The following is a 16,255-nucleotide window of genomic DNA, read 5'->3' on the forward strand; positions in this document are numbered from 1 at the left end:
GTCACTGCAACTTGTACAAAATGACTGTGAAACGCATGGTAGAGTTTGCCATTCCTTTTGCACAAATGTGAGATGTGAAGCAGAGAGCAGCCAGGTTTTGTGGCCTTTAAATTACACAAAATTTTAAAAACCCCAACCCCACCCAACTCCCACCTCCCAAAAAAGGCCCCAAACATCAGCATTGATTTGAAGAGAAGAACCTGCTTTAGAAAACGTGTTTACATGTTCCATAACGATTAGTGCTGATTTCCCCCCGCCTAAATTTTGAACAGCATTGCAAAAGAAAGCCAATATTTCTGTGCAGCAAAAAGCAGTTCCTATGAAAAATATAGTAAATAAATCTGGACATCTCCAAGCTGCAAATAATCTTGTGTGTATGGTGATTGGGAACAACAGAGCTCACTTTTGTGTACAATGGTAAGTATGGAGAACTTTAATGTTTATGTAAGAAAAACTGTCTTTAGGTGAGGCCTGCACCAGGAAAATTACTAAAATTCAGGATACCTGTTTTGGATAACTGCATTGTGGATTCATTAGGTAAACTACTTTGTTTAGCACTATGTCTGCAAGATGAACTGCAGTCTTGTAATGAATATGAATCTGAAAAGAGATGCTCCAATTTGTGCTTTTTTCAGCATGCTTCTTGTTTCTAAAACAATGCAGAACCACAGCAGAAGTGAAACTTGGAAGATCACAGACTTGAGGGAAACTTTCAGTGTGATTTGCACTTTTAGATCTGCAAGGGATTCATTGCCTTGCCTGGGCAACTAATCCCTTGCAGCATCAGCGGTTCAACTGCAGATCTGTACCGCCCAGAACAGTGCTTGCACAACTGACACGCTGTCAGGTGATTTACAGGCAATGCTGCCAGATGACGCTGTGCATCCGAGACCAGACTTGAGGTCGTGGGCAGCAGAATCCTGCTGGCAGGCCTCAGGGCCCCGTGCAAGTGACCGCACATCTGTCTGCCCAGCGCTCTTCTTTGGTGCACAGGCCCCCGGGCAGAGAGGGGCGTGTGAAACCACGCAGGGCATATTTTGCCTATAGAAGGTGAATGAAGTTTTTACCAGGTTCATGCAGTTGCTATGTGTTTTGACCTGTCAGGAGTTGTTTCAGAACAAGTGTACCTTTTTTTCTTTCTTTTTTTTTTTTTTTCCCTGCCTAAACTGTGAATTCCATATCAGGTACTAACAAACATGGCTCATCTCAAAAGAATTCATAATTAACTAAAAGAATTCATAATTAACTTCCACTGCAATTTGTTTGGGTCTTTCTTTACATAAGATATAAGCTCTGGTGGGAATTTGAAGTGCTCTGAAGCATACACTGTCTTCTGTGTAACTTCTGCTGAGCCTACAGAAAAGCTAACCTGCTGTAACTGCACAGTGTGTGTGTTTGTATATTAGAGATCTCTGACAGACCTGTTTTTCTTTTTCTCTTTCTCTTCCTTGTCTTCTTTCTGCATTGGCAGAGCATCTTGGATTTGAATTAAAGGGTATGGAACAACCATTCATTTATTAATCAGAAGCCATTAAGAGCTGCCCACATTATATTTATGGCTTTAATGGGATGATTAAAAAATCAGCTGTTCTGTTCTCTTCCCTGGCACCAAGATAGATGTTTGGATTAAAAAAAAAAAAAACCAAAAAAAAACCAAAGCAAAGCAAAACACAAAATCTAAATGTAAACCTATAAAAATGCACGTGTATTTTTAGCAGCACTTTTTTCTTTGTTTCAAGCAGCAGCCTGGTGTGTGTGGCGTGACTGGGATGTTACAATTGCCATACGTCTTCTCATTCAGCATGCTTTTGTGTATTTAACTGAAAAGCTGGAGTTTGTGTCCATCCAAAAGGTTGCCAGCAGGCACCACTTGGGAACGGGCAGGCATTCCAGGAATGAGAAGGCAAGTTTTAGGAAGATCAGGGGCTTTTATAGAAATTGCCATCCTAGACAAACTAAACTCCACTGGATCCTACAAAGGGTCAGGATGAGCTTTGCCATTCCTCCTCCCAAAGATTAGTAGTGTATTTCGGTTCTTGACCAGGAGGAAATTGTGCCAAGAAAGGCAGCATGAGATGAGTTAGTCTAGAAAACAGTGAGTCCAGGGAAGTCAGTAGTCTCCCATGAGAGTGGAGGGTGTAATGCTGAGCATCACAGTGGTAAGCTGAAGTTTGGAAAAACTGCAGCAACTTAAATGCTTTTAAAAATATCCCCTTTAGGCAGTTACCTGCTCCTGCCCAGTTGCTCATAATCATATTATTTTTCTTCCATTCTCCTCAGTCTGTTTTTAGAAATATATTGAGTATCTCTTGAATGAGCACCTGGGAAATCAAATCCTTGAGGCTAGGTTTCCCTTGAGTGTACAGGCCAATTGCAGGGAGGGCTTGGTCAGATGAGAGCAGAGAGGTTTGTCTTTATCGCTTCACTTAAAAACATTGACCTGGCAATGTCAGCCAGAGCAGATCTTCACATGAAGACCCTTCAGTTCCATTTGCTAGAGGTATGGGGACACCAATCTTTCACTTCTGGATCCTAAATTGTCTTCTTGGGTCCCTGAGGTGGAGGGACATGCACTAGCTGAAGCTGGAGAAACTTCTCTGTTTTTTGCAGGCCTGATCCACCAGGATTGGTGTGTATCCCCCAGCAGTTCTTCCCTGCTGCAGAAAATGTGTGCATTTTGTGGTCAGGTGTTTCAGAGAAAGTGGTGCTGCTAATGCTAATACACTTAAATAAACTTTAAAATTGAGGATTTTTGGCATCCCTTTTTTGTTGACCTTTTGTCCTTTTCCTCATCCATTCTCAATGTCATCACAGAACCGCACACATCCTGTTCCCAGTCCGCAGTCGTCTCTTCTGTCATTCGTCTTTCACTTTCATGCGTTGCTGTGACACCCATGGCTGGACTGTGATTCTGTCGGCATTATGTGGCACCACATGGTTTGTTCATAGTGATTGCTGCTGTAGAGTGACGATGCTGCTGATGAAGACGTGGTGTTTGTAGAGCATAGAGACACAAACGGACAAGTCCTGCTCCAGGATCTTACCTTCTAAAATACAAATTGTAGTGTGCATTCTCTTATTTTCTTTCTGTCACTGTTGAGATGGTTTTGTGCAACATGAAGATACTGTGTTACTGAGCATCAACTTTAATGAGATGTTAGGAGCCAAGCTAAATTGCTATCAGCAGGTCATTTAATTTTTACTTTTGCAGCAGTGACACACAACCTCACACTTCACTGCTTCACATAGCAGAGCTGTCAGCTCAAGACAGAGAGGCTAAATCTGCATTTCTGATGAGCTGAAACATTCTCCATGCAATTCAGGTGAAGGCTCAGGACAGTCAGACATGCCATAGTCAGGGTCCCATACTGACATGATCACCAGAAGAGAGGCTGTGATTTGAGCTTTGAGTGAAAAATTTTGTCATTTAGGTAATAGGTTAAAAAAAAGCCATAGTTTTGATGGCTTTCCTCTTTCTCCCTCCTCCATGATTCAAAAGGAACAATTTATGCTTGGAAAAAAAGTCTTTGTAGCAAAAAACATTGCTGGTGAAGAATCTTTGAAAAAATTGGTTTGATGGATGGGTCCATGGTGAAAACTGACCTCCTGCCCAGCCTTATTTTTTTTGGTAAAAGTAGTTTTTGCTGGGTAGTAGCAAAATTCTTGCCCAGTGCCATCTGTAACCAGGACATGATCCTAGCTGGTTTTCCTGATTCTGATAAAATCTCTGAAACTGCTGTCTGAAGGAAAGAGCTGTACAGCTGGAAGCCAGGTCCCAGAGGTGTGCAAGAGCAAGAAAACTTGTCTGCCATAGTTGCTGATGCCTGGAATAGGGCATCTGTGCAAGGGAAACACATCGCTGAAGGAGGTGTTTCACCCCTGAGTGAGTTCTTTCCCCATGCCAGCTCTACCTGGTTCCTTGTAGTAAGACACAAGGAGTATAAGGTCAGCCAGAACCCAGAACTCCCTCCATGAGCAGGTCCCAGGCCATACAGGCTCTGGCTCTGAGGAGGTACAGCCGGCTGATGAAGCTGCTGTGGCACAGTAACTTTCAGTCCAAGTGATAGCCATGACCTGTTGTTCCTGGTCCACACCACCATGGAGATGGAGTCTGGGAGAGTCTCAGCTGCCTGTGTCTCTAGTGAATGGTGGGACATTGCCTTCCTGGCAACTCCATCAGCACCCTGAGCACCTCATGAAGCCAAAGGCCAGTGCACAAACAAAATGGATGGAAATGCGTTTCTTTAAACTGTAGCTTTGCAGCACGGGCATGAAGTAAGCTCTGCTGATTATGTTTTGCATCTTCATGCCAGGGCTGTCATTCTCAGCCCTTGTTTAGCAAATCTTTCTTCATTCCCATTTTGAGAGTTAGATAAACATTTTTCCTAGCACTATTTTTTTCTTTCAAAAATGCTTTTTCCTTCCTAAAATGGCAAGCTGAAGTTGGTCTAAGTATTCAGTTATCTGGAATGTTTCATTGCTTCCCCCTTGCTTTTTTGCTAGAGGCTAGACCCAGGGGTTTCTGGGACCAGACCTGTTTCTCTTCTCATTTTATATTCCATTGTTTGGTAGTACTGGGATTTCATACAGTCCATTGAAGGTATTTAGTGTGGCATGGTGCACCATGCCAAGCACAGCAATCATGGCATGAGTTTTATTGCCTAATCTATATGAAAAAATATTTCGATGAATATTAAAGAAGGCACAAACCCCAATAGCTTTAACATTAACACATAGTGTGGAGGCACGAGGACATCATTCATAGATGCTGAACTAAAATGCTCATGGCAACTGTGCACTGAATTCTTCTCTCAGTCATCCAGCTGGAGAACCAAATTGCCTCTGCTGACCTCAGTGGAGATCGCTGGATGTCGCTGAAAAGAGCATCTGCTTGGTGTAGCCACAGAGGAAGAGGTGTCCGTACCTTGCAATTGCTGCCTAGGTGCAGTTCAGTTACACTGCAGGCAACATCCTAGCATTTCCTTGGAGCTTTGATTAATGTGAATGAATTACCTCACTTCCAGCATGGTCCGGGTTTCGGTGCAAGTGACTGACTTTTCTGGTTTGAAAGGTGGTCCATGACAAATGGTGATATTTGAGAGAAGCAGCAGCATGCTGCTTGAATTTTGTGTGTGCATCTGAGTTACCTGGTGCAATGGAATTAATCGCTTCTTAGGGTTTCATTAAAAATCCATAACTGTAATTGGTTACTGTATTTTAATTACTCCACTCCCTTTTCTTTGTCTAATGCGCTGTCACTTTTCCATCCTCATTCTGCTTTTTGACTGTTTTAGGATGTCCCTTTCAGCACCTACATGCTTTGGGGCCTGTTGCTCGGTGGTTTCTAGCACACTGCCGAGCTCCAGGGCATGCAGCCGCTGCAAGGAAAAGGCATTCTGAGTCCGTCAGAGCAGAGAGCCTGTGATGAGAGCATCACAGGGCATGCATGTACGTGGTGAGTGGGGGATGTTTGGGGACTTCCTTGGTAAGCTACTAAGTTGCCGAGAAGGGGGGATCTGCTGGAAGGGAGAGTCATGGGGCTTTTTGAGATTAGTCACCGAGTTATGCTGCGGGAAAAGAAGAGAAGGCGAGAAGTGTGTCTGAGCGCAGAAGGGGTGAGGTACTGAGCAAGAAAGGGCAAAGCTACAGAGAGACAAAAGGCGTGAAGGTCTCTTGAGGGGTAAGGTTGGGCCAGCTGGTCTCAGGTTTGGGGCAGCTGTTAGAGTTGGGCAGTGGATTGATAGGAGGTCTGACTGAGCCCTGTTCTCCATCTTACCCACATGCAGTGCTGGTTCCTGTGCAGCCAGATGCATCCCGGGTGCTGGAGCCCATTTGTAACTGGTTCCTTTCTCTCCATTTGCAGAAGCTGAAGAGCTCTACCAGAAGAGAGTTTTAACCATCACGGGAATCTGTGTTGCCTTGCTTGTGGTGGGCATCGTCTGTGTGGTAGCTTACTGTAAAACCAAGTGAGTATGGGTGGTTAACAGACAATAACTGGCCAGAGGTTACTGGGTGGTTCATGCTTCATGCTTTCATGCTCTTCACCCAAATGCTATTTTAAGGTGATGCTGTGCTATGGTATTCCCAGGAAGGTCTCCTGAAGGAGGCCAGTGAAGCCATCTACCAGGCTGTGCCTGAGCAGGATGTTTTCCTGGGACTATTTGCTTGTCCCCTGAATCAGCATCATCCTGCCCAGCCAGGTGATGCTGTGTTACCGGGAAAAGCTGGCCCCCAAGCCAGCACCTCATCTCCTGACAGCAGAAGCACACTGGGCTGCTGTGCAAGAGCTGTGGGCTCAGCTATGTACATTTCAGGGACTTTCAGAGCAATTGTGATGGAACAAGAGGCTTAGGGACCTCTTTTATGGCTAGCCTTCCCTGCCTGGACAGCACTTTTTTCCCTACTTAGCCTGCACCTCACCTCAGTTCAGGGTGCCGCTGGGACACAGGGTGGGGGTCTTTTGGAGTGGATACCCTGACAGGGGCACAGGTAGACTTTGCCACTTTGTGCTTAATGCAGGACAGGTCAAGTGCCTTGCCACCAAGGCCAAGCCAGGATCTGCTTCCCCTTTTCCTTCTCCCTGCTTTTCTCCTCTGCTCCCAGTGCCATGGTGCCTCTGGCTCCACTGCATTGTGCTGGGCCTTGTCTTGCAAAAAGGGACCCTAGACCCAGCTTTCCAAATTGACCATCATGAGAAATGTTCACCTTTTTTTGAAAAAGCAGCAGAAGGTGGCGAATGTTGAATGCATTGTTTCTTCCTGTTTGCAGCTTTCCAGAAACACCATTGAAACATCAACTGTGCCTGAGACTTGCCTTCTCTATCATCTGCATCCCCCAGGTGTCTCTGGGGGCAGACAACCCCATGAGATAAGTCTTCCTAATAGATTTTTCCCTTTCTGTTTTAAAGGAAACAAAGAAAACAAATGCATAATCATTTACGGCAGAACATGTGCCCTGCCCATCAGAACAGGAGCCTTGCGAATGGGCCAAGCCATCCACGTTTGGATCCTGAGGAAATCCAAATGGCTGATGTAAGACCTTTTGTCTCCATCTCCCTGCATGTTACTGACTGCCTATTTTCTACCAGGGATTTGACATGGATGTGTGTGCTTACACCCCTGTGTGCATGTGGTGAGGAGCAAAACTAACAAACTTGAACAAAAAGATGAGATTCTGCATAGAAACATTTCCAAAACCAACATCTGAAAAGAAATGTGATTTTACTTTGAAGCACAGGATGAGATTAGAGCACTTGGGACAGGCTTGTTTTGATGAATCAAGTGTGATCCTGTTTTCCTCTGAGAGAGATGTTCCCAATGTTTCCTGTTTATTAAGCTATCCCATCAAACCCTGCTTTGCGGCATGACAAATGTGATCAGTACGGCGGTGGCTGGAGCAATCGTGCTGAAGCATGTCTGATCTGGTCAGCACCGTGTTAGCCTACCTGCCTGTACCAAGAGTTGCATTATGGGCAAGGTTGGACATCCTGGTGGGGTGCCAGTGTCATGCCAATGAGAATGATCTAAGAATTCAGGACCAGATCCAGAAGTGTGGTTCAGCCACTCTTGTGGCTTCAGTCACATGAGATTCCCATCAAACTTCGTGATCACAGTAGGACCATCAAGGTGCTTAAGTGCCTTGCTGGACCAAGGCGTTGAAAGGGGTCAGAAAAAGAGAGGGGGGAGGCAGAGCCAAATGAAAAGTACTGATGGAAATGAGTACAATGAATCAGTTACAAGCTCTGCTGGGTCACCCTTTGGTTGTTAAAATTTAGCCAGGTTGAATCCCAGCCATGAAGGAAGAGGGAGAGGGAATTTCTAAGAACCACAGCCCTCTGGCCCCAAAGTACTGACTCCCCCGAAGAGTTAGTGTCCCTGTGAAAAGTAGTGCTTGTTGTTAGATGAAGGAATATCTCAGCATAAATATTTGGATTACACCTGGTGTTTCTGTAGGACTCATATCTCTGGCAGATCTCATGTGGTTTTTTTGCTGGTACTGTGGTGGGTGGATAACCTCCTGTGAGCAGAGAGGTTTTTCTGCTCAATAGCTACACATGGCACCACTGTCCTTGGGGGAACCCGTTGGCTCTTCATACCCTCCTGCAGTCCCTGTGCCATGGCCCTTCTCCAGTGTTCAAAGTGCAGGGGCAGAGAAGAGCCTGCAGCCTCCTTGTCTTTTTCTGTGGGGTGCGGAGCTGCTGAGTTCACTCAGTCCTCATCTGATTTCACTGGAAATAATCAAGCCAGCCAAATTTGGCTGTGGCAGCATTGGCAAGTTGGTGGCTGATCTGTGTGATTCTTCATATTTTACAGTATATTTCTAAGAATGTTTCTGCCACTGAGCATGTGATCCGAAGGGAAACAGAGACAACTTTTTCGGGAAGTCACTCCTGCTCCCCGTCTCATCACTGCTCCACAGCCACTCCAACATCCAGCCAGAGGTGATGTATACCATTTTCCCCTGAACTTTCTCCTGCTGCTTGCCTTAGGATGCTGTGAGATTCAAAGCCAGTAAAAGGTTTTCCTTTTCACCTCCCTTTCTGTTTTTACTTGATGTTTGGCACTACACTGGCATACAGGCCATGTCAACACTGTGGGTCTTTGCTGGCACAGCTAGTTAGTGAGAGGTGTGGAATGGTGTGATCCTTGACCTGCAGCGAGGTGCCAGCAGGAACCTGCAGTGCTGACATAGCTGGAAACTAGGAGGAAATGAAGTTGTGCTTTCATGCTTCGCACAGACACAAACAGGAGGATGCATCTAGGAAAGGTTTTGCAAGTTGTGTTTACAACCACACTGGACACCTGCAATAATTCATTAAGCACACACAGGTTATTCATTTCATGCTTGATATATTTAGAATGTATTTGCCTTGTGGAAGGCAATGTACACAAAATATCACAAAATGTTTTGGCCAGTTCCTCAAAGTTAGGGTCTGGCTTGGGAGTCACAGTTTTTCACCAGAAAAAACACTCCTGTGCAATTTATCACAGTCCAGAAAGTTGTGCTAGAATCTTAGCCTCTGAGGTGGTGGCACCTCTTTCACTGGAATTCTTTTTGAACCTCTCAGGAAAACTGGGGCTAGCAGGAAAGTACCAATAATTCTTGCTACACAGGATGAGGCATAATTTTTTTTACATTTCAAAATAGCCATTGGGGCGAAGAGCAGCATGGCTCAGAAACTGAAGTTCTCACAGTTTTTGAGAGCATTTAAATTGCAGATGGAGCTTCCCTAATTTTATGATGTCCAGAAAAGTCCTTCAAATGCTCTGGAGAAAGTCCTGTGCTGTTTTGAGTTTGGATGTTCAGGTTCTTCCTCTTACATAGCTCTTGTGCTTCTTCCAGTAAGTGATGGTGTTTCCCTAGGAGAACACTTGCCTTTGAAAAGTGACTGCAAGGTTCAGGGGGCACATATCTGCAGCCTGTCAATGACGTATAGATCACATCATTGCATCGACTTTGTAAAGCAAAAGATGTCCTTGCTTATTTACTTCATTAGCCCAATGTGTTTGTCTCCATTCGTCCAGGAATCAATGAATCCTTTCGGCTAAATCTCAAAGATGGCTCCTGGCAGGTTTCTTCAGGGTTCAGGCATTCATCAAGGATGAGCAACTACTCTCGGTGTACAATGCATCAGATCAACTTCAGATATTGAACTTAGGTTTTCAGGTGAATTCCTCCCCAGACTCCTCTGGCTAGACCTCCAACAAGTAGAGAGGGAGCCAAGAATGACTTGCTGGGCTGGAACTGACTGCCTTTGTCCTGGGAAATCCTACCCCCAGTGAGCTAGATGGTTTTCCAGGTTTTTTTCAATTTGTACGCTGCAGCCCAACCCTGGCTAGGACTGTGCAAGCTTGAGCCAGGCGCACAGAGGCTCCTGTACCTGCAGAGCTGCACCTTGCTGGCCTTCCATGCTCACAAAGTCCTGGGACCCTGGGGCCATCTCTGGGCACCTCCTGAAGATGCAAAGGTGTGTCTGGAGGGCAGCATTAACACATGACAGCTCTGGGGCGGCACCTAGCTTGCATAGCCTCTGATCCTGGCTACCTGCCACCTAATCTTCCTGAGTCAAGTACAGTGAGCAGGTGTTTCTTGAAGTCATGCCAGAGGCAAACTACTGGCATAATCAGGCCCCATTTTACTTGATCAGCACCTCTAATGAGGACGCTGTTTGAAGTTATAAATGAGTGTGGTGGTTGCAGCCAAGCGTGTGCCCTGGAGCCATCAATAATTAACAAGTTCTTGGGAAGTCTTAATGAGGCTTGCTCTCCTCTTCAAACCCCCACCCAAAATCCTCTGCCAGCACAGCTCCATCTGGTGCAGTTTGGGAGTTCAGAGCTGTTGCTCTAATGGATCACATATTTCTGCTCTGGAGAGGGGTCAGCCTGGTGGCCATGGTGCGGGTGGGCCCCCAGTGTGTGCATGGCCCCATGCATCCCTGGTGAGTCCTTGCAGGATGCCTTCTTTGCACCAAGACTAGGGCAGGTGGAGCTCCAAGTGCTCAGCAAGGTCTTGCCAACATATCATAGTTTTTGTCTAGCACTTTGAAAGTGTTTTGCTGCCAAAATCTTTTATAAACCGGTGGAAACTGAACATCTAGATCTACCTTTGGTATGCTTTTCTCTGCTGATGACGAAGTAATTTTGAGTGGTTTTTTTTTTTTCTGGCTCCTTTCTGGTAGCATTTCTGAAGGGGCTGTCACTTGGCAATGCAGATGGCACATTTGAAGATCCTTTGCAGGCTTGCCTTGGCACGGCCAGTGCATTGCTCCACACCCAGAACACTTTGCAAGCACAAAGCAGAATTGCCCTGGCCTCCCTCCAGAGGCTGTCCCAGCCGCCAGGAGGTGGTGTGATAAATACACTGGCTTGCCTTTCTTTACCCTCTAGTCATATCTCTAAAAAGCTGCAAAGAAAGGCAAATCAAAGCCAGGGTTGGGAAGCTGGGCATCCCTGGCCAGATGTATCCTAGTGAGAGAGAAGGGGAATGCCAGTGCAGAGCAGAGTGTGAACTGTGCCTACATGCAGCTCTTTGGAGAAGACCTTGGTGGGGATTCCTTGCTCACTGTCCATATGGGGTTTGCTCCACAGACATGAAAGCCACACCTGGAGCTTGGAGCGGACAGAGAGTCTGACTTCAGATTCCCAGTCTGGGATAATGCTGTCCTCGGTGGGAACCAGTAAATGCAACAGCCCTGCGTGTGTGGAGGCACGGGCTCGCCGCGGGGCTGCCTTCTGCATCGAGGACTCACGGAGGCCCATGACGCAGTATCGTGACTCAGTGGATTCTCTGCGGGACTCACCGCACAGCGAGAGGTCAGACCCCACTGCTTGGTGCCGCCCTGGCAGAGCAGAGGCGAGCCATGCCCTCTGTGCTGGACACAAAAATGTTTGCCTCTGCCCAGCCCTAGAGCAGCAGTCCTGTAGTAGTACTGGAGAAACTCCAGCTCTGGTCCTACCAGAGCAAGCCACTACCCCGAGAGGCCACTCTGGTAGGTGCAGCAGCAAGCACTACACTCTGCTTACCTGGTGGCAACATAGGTTTGGAGCACAGGGATGAGAGGAGCAGAAAATACCTGGCTGCAGTCAGCAACTGGTGAAGAAAAACTGGCTGAGAGCACACCCTGGGCAGCTCAGTCAGCTGGCAGCTCAGGCAGGGTCTGGCCTTCAGGTATACTGGGAAAAGATGTGCATCCTCAGCATAGTCCTGGATGGCCTGGTGAGCAGGGGTGCTGTATGTGAGCACAGCCTTGAGACAGAGCTCTGTATGACCCAGCCTTCCGGGGAACACAGCTGCAGAGCTAAGACACCATCAGCCGGTGAGAGGCAGCAACAGTCATCCTCTTCCCGAGTCTGGTTCCTCGTGGTGCAGAAGCACATCTCCACCCTTGCTCCAGCCCTTTGTGTGTAGCTGTGGGCAACCCTGGGTGGCCATGTGGCCACTTTGGGGCAGTTATCCCCAAATGGATATGGAGAGGAAATGAAATCTGCTTCTCAGAAAGAGGTGATGCTGGATGAAGGGCTGTTTGGAGAGGGGCTAGACCAGACCTGAGTTGCCACACTGATGTTGTTACTAGAGAAGATGAAAGTGGTAGATGCCTTTTTGAGATGGAAGACTTTTGCTAAGTCAGAGGAAGCAATGCCCAGGCTTTCATCATCTGTGGCCTGAGCAGGGGGAGGGCATTTTGGGGACTTTCTTTGGTGACAAGCCTGGCAGCTCCAGAGGGAACAGAAAGCAGCTGGCAGGCAGATGAGAGGCAGGGAAGTCTTGACTCAGCCTGCTGGGAAATGCTGCAAGGTTTGCAGCGATGCAGGGTGGGAATTGCACACCGAGTCCCTCGGGTGAGGCAGTCCTGGGATGCACAGTGCATGGTGCCCAAGTGCCCACTGAAGCCCAGCGGCTCATCGTCCCTCGGCACAGCGGTGCAAGGTCCCTCCTCCTGGTTCCTCAGGAGATGCCGAGCTCCAGAACCAGGTGTACCGGAGGCCTCATGGGTCCCCGCATCAGGTGTTCAGCAGAGCGCGGGCGCAGCTGGAGGCTTTTGGGGTTGTTCGGTGTCCAAACGGAGGTGTTGCTTTTTTCAGGTACGTGTCGGCCCTGACCACACCAGCACGCCTGTCGCCTGTCGACTTCCACTACTCGATGGCTGCACAAGTGCCCACCTTTGAGATCACCTCCCCCAACTCGGCGCATGCCGTCTCCCTCCCGCCGGCGGCCCCCATCAGCTTCCGCGTGGAGGAACAGCAGCCCCTCCTGCGGCGGTACCAGCTCCCCTTCCAGGACACGCAGAGGTACGACAGCTACTACCAAAGGAAGACCTACCTAAATGACAGCATGGGGAGCCTGCCCTCCAGCCCCTTCCGCATCACGGAGGACGACGAGTACGAGACGACGCAGGAGTACATCACAGCGCTAGAGCAGCCAAAGAAAACAGCCAGCAGCAACAGGCGGTGGAAAAAATCCAAACTGAACGGGCACATCCCTCACAGAGCCAGAGCCGTCCGGGACTCCTTCTCCTTGAGCAGCGCCTCTTACAGCGAGTCTGACGAGGAGCTGGTGGCCGAGAGCACCCCATTCCTAAGCACTCAGAACAATGAGGCGGCGCACACAGAGTCGCCCCCGCTCCATCGGCCAGGCGACAGCCGGACTCACTACTCCTGCAGCAGACACAGCGCTCACGGGGAGAGCGGGCGCAGCAGCCTGGCACACACGACACCCAAACCGGACCCAGATCCTCTCTAGGCGCCTCCCAGACTCACGCGCCCGCAGACGTAACCCGCATGGAGGAGGCTGAGGAGGGAGACAAGACAAAACAAAACAAAAATAAATATTTTTATTTTATATAAAAGAGGGAAAAATATAACAAATAAAATGTTTTATTTTCATTTTAGCAAAGTTGTCTTATAATAGCTAACGACAATGACTTTTTTATAGGGAATCTCTATTTATATGTAATGTCTTGATTTACAGCTTCCGAGAAAAAAAAAGTAAAAAAAAAAAAAAAAAGAAGAAAAGAAAACAAACAATAAAGTTAAAAAAAAAGTGGGCCAATTTTTGACTACTTAAAAATAGAAAACAAAACTATCGTGGTGCCTTTTGCTGTATGCTAGTGCTGGGATTCATGCCGAGGATTCTGTTTCAGTAGCATTTTTAAGATCATAGATTTTTGTTTGGGAGACAACCTGTCACAAGGGCGCTCTTCCATTGGAAGAAAACAGCCTCGTCACTTTGCCCTGTACCCTGCTATTAATGATCTTATTCTTTAAGGTATCGTTTAAACACACATCAAGAACATGAGTGGGAGCATTTCCATTATCATGTCTAATGGGGATCTGTCTTGCCCTGTAAAATACTTGTATTTCTGCTTAAATCAGGAGAAAAAGAAACCCAACAGCATCGTACTGAAATGCAGAAATAATGTTTCTTTTGCCACACAGGTAGGAAGACAAAATGAAATCGCGCAGCAGCAGCCCTTACAATATAGCTCTCAACCTTTGGCCATTTCACCTGTGGGTCTGAAGTTGGGTTGGCACAGGTTTGTAGTCGAACAAGGCAGACACCCATAGGAACGTGGTGAAATACTACCCCGTTACGTACAGTTGAATCCAGTTCACTGAAGCCAGCCCTGGCAGGCAGATGGCACTGCGCGGTGGGCCCAGCAGGGCAGTCTCCATTCAGCTGTGGTGCCCTGTGGCTGCGTTGCCATACTGGTGCCGCGCTGGCCGCGGCGTCCCCTTGATGGAGCGGTGTTGCTGCGGGTGCGGTGTTGGCCGTGGTGCCGCGTGCCGTGGTGCCGTAGGGCTGCCGGGGCCGTGTTGTCCCGCGTGCCGTGCTTGGCCACGGTTCAGGCGGTTCCGGGAGGACACCCGGAGGGCAGCCCCGGGGCACAGCACGGCCACGGCTTGCCCTGGATGCCGTGCCAGGCAGCTGCCGGCTGTGCTGCCCTGGGGTTTGGCAGGAGCCCAAGCGCTTTTGGCTCCGCTTGTTGCCCCTGAGTTGGCTGGGAAGGGCCCTGCGTGGGGCAGCCCAGCGAGCGGATTCTTCTGTACCGCCGTGCCGTATATTGTAAAGAAAGACGGTTGTTACCGTCACATCTTGCCATCGATGATGGACGTCAAGTTTCCGAACTCGGAGCAGCTCTGGCCATTGGCTCTGTGGCGCAAAGAGACAGTCCTGCGTGTCCAGGCGGCAGAGCATCCCCTGTGGAAGTGCCCCTCTCTCCTCAGTTCTCTGCAGCAAACCTGTTTACATTGTAGCCTGACTTTTTTCTTTTTGTATTTTTACTTCTGCATGTCCTTTGCATTTCAGATACTGTAGATTGGATGCATGGTGAAGCTGTGACTGAGAAGATAATACAACAATTGACAGTGTATTTCATTTAACTTTTAGCAATAAAGTAACTAAACCCTCTATTCCTCACCCATGATGGGGTCAGATAGAAAACTCTGCTAATTTGTCATAAGATGATTGTCAAAGTTTGCTCTGGATTGTCTGAATGTCAGAACTCTCGACTGTTTAACACTTGAACATTTTTTATATTATAAATAAAATAAGAAATAACAAGCTGTGGGCTGCATTAATCTCAGGCAATTTGGGGGGCAAATGGGCAGCTGTGACAGGTACCATACACAAAATCAGACTGGTTGAGGTTGGAAGAGACTTCTGGAGGTCATCTGGTCCAACTCCCCTGCTCAACCAGCTCACCCAGAGCCAGTTGCCCAGGACTGTGCCCAGTCAGGTTTTGAATACCTCCAGGGATGGCGACACCACAACTTCTTTGAGCAACCTCTGCCAGTGCTTGGTCACCCTCAAAGCAAAAAAGTGTCGTCTTGTGTTCAGACTGAATTTCCTATTTTTTAATTTGTGCCTATCGCCTCTTGTCGTGTCACTGGGCACTACTGAGAAGAGTCTGGCTCCCTCTTCTTCATTGCCTCCCATCAGGTATTTACACATGGATAAAGTCCCCCTGAGCCTTCTCTTCCCCAGGCTGAACAGTCCCAGCTCTCAGCCTCTCTGAGGCATCATATGAGAGATGCTTTGGTCCTGTAAACATCTTTCTGCCTTTAGAGGCCCAGAGGTGGGTGTTTTTCTACCTGGCATGGACATTTGACCTTCATGGCAGGGCTCAGGAGTGGAAGCTTACTGAGGTGAGTGGATGCTACCCACATGTCTCCTGGGCGGGATGCCATTTCTTCTCCACCTGGAGACTGGGAGATCCCCCTTCATCCCACCTGTGGAAGCTTTCTGTTGTGCCAAGAAGGGCCAAGATGCAAGGCACATACTTCACATGCTGGCACCAATTTCAGTGACTTTTGCAGTAGAGTGGAGATGTGTTGGGTCCAATTCTGCAAGTGCTGTGCCACCATGCAACATCTGCCTACCCACAAAACAGGTCCCTTCTTCAGCTCTCCCATGGCAAGTCTGTGTCTCTGGCTAGCCCCCATGTAGGGGAATCACTGAGAACATGGCGTATTCACAGGAAGCACAGTTCCTGAGGTTGGACCTGTGGCTCAGTCCAGCTCAGACCACACTCCCTTGTTCCTGCTCAGTGAGATGAACAGGTGCCCAAAAGTCCCAGCTGAACTCACCTAGTAGGAGAGGGATCTGCTACACACTGGTCTGAGTCAACCCCATAGGAATGCACAGAGCCATGAGAGAAGTCCCTGGTCCTCACAATGATGCCCATGCTGAAGGCCAGGCTAAGCACACCCACAGCCTGGGCTACTTCTGCTCCAACACCCCCAGGATGCCCATTGCC

At 48.0% G+C, this 16,255-nt stretch overlaps 1 protein-coding gene across 5 annotated transcripts in view; it reads left to right on the plus strand.

Annotated features, from left to right (window-relative positions):
- Nucleotides 1-15,060, plus strand: part of NRG2 (neuregulin 2) — a 174,006-nt gene extending 158,946 nt beyond the window's left edge. For 3 of the 5 annotated variants that reach the window (XM_029997814.2, XM_029997811.2, XM_029997812.2), the window contains 5 exons: nt 5,864-5,966; nt 6,908-7,031; nt 8,313-8,440; nt 11,088-11,312; nt 12,582-15,060. In XM_029997814.2, coding sequence (XP_029853674.1) covers nt 5,864-5,966; nt 6,908-7,031; nt 8,313-8,440; nt 11,088-11,312; nt 12,582-13,239 — 1,238 coding nt within the window. In that variant the 3' untranslated portion in view covers nt 13,240-15,060. Of the gene's footprint in view, nt 1-1,471; nt 1,496-5,863; nt 5,967-6,907; nt 7,032-8,312; nt 8,441-11,087; nt 11,313-12,581 lie in introns of all 5 variants that reach the window. The other 2 variants (XM_029997810.2, XM_029997813.2) reach the window with 1 other exon arrangement.
- The last annotated feature ends 1,195 nt before the right edge of the window (nt 15,061-16,255 follow it).

The sequence above is a fragment of the Aquila chrysaetos genome, chromosome 22 (genome assembly GCF_900496995.4).
Source record: "Aquila chrysaetos chrysaetos chromosome 22, bAquChr1.4, whole genome shotgun sequence".
Classification (NCBI taxonomy): domain Eukaryota; kingdom Metazoa; phylum Chordata; class Aves; order Accipitriformes; family Accipitridae; genus Aquila; species Aquila chrysaetos.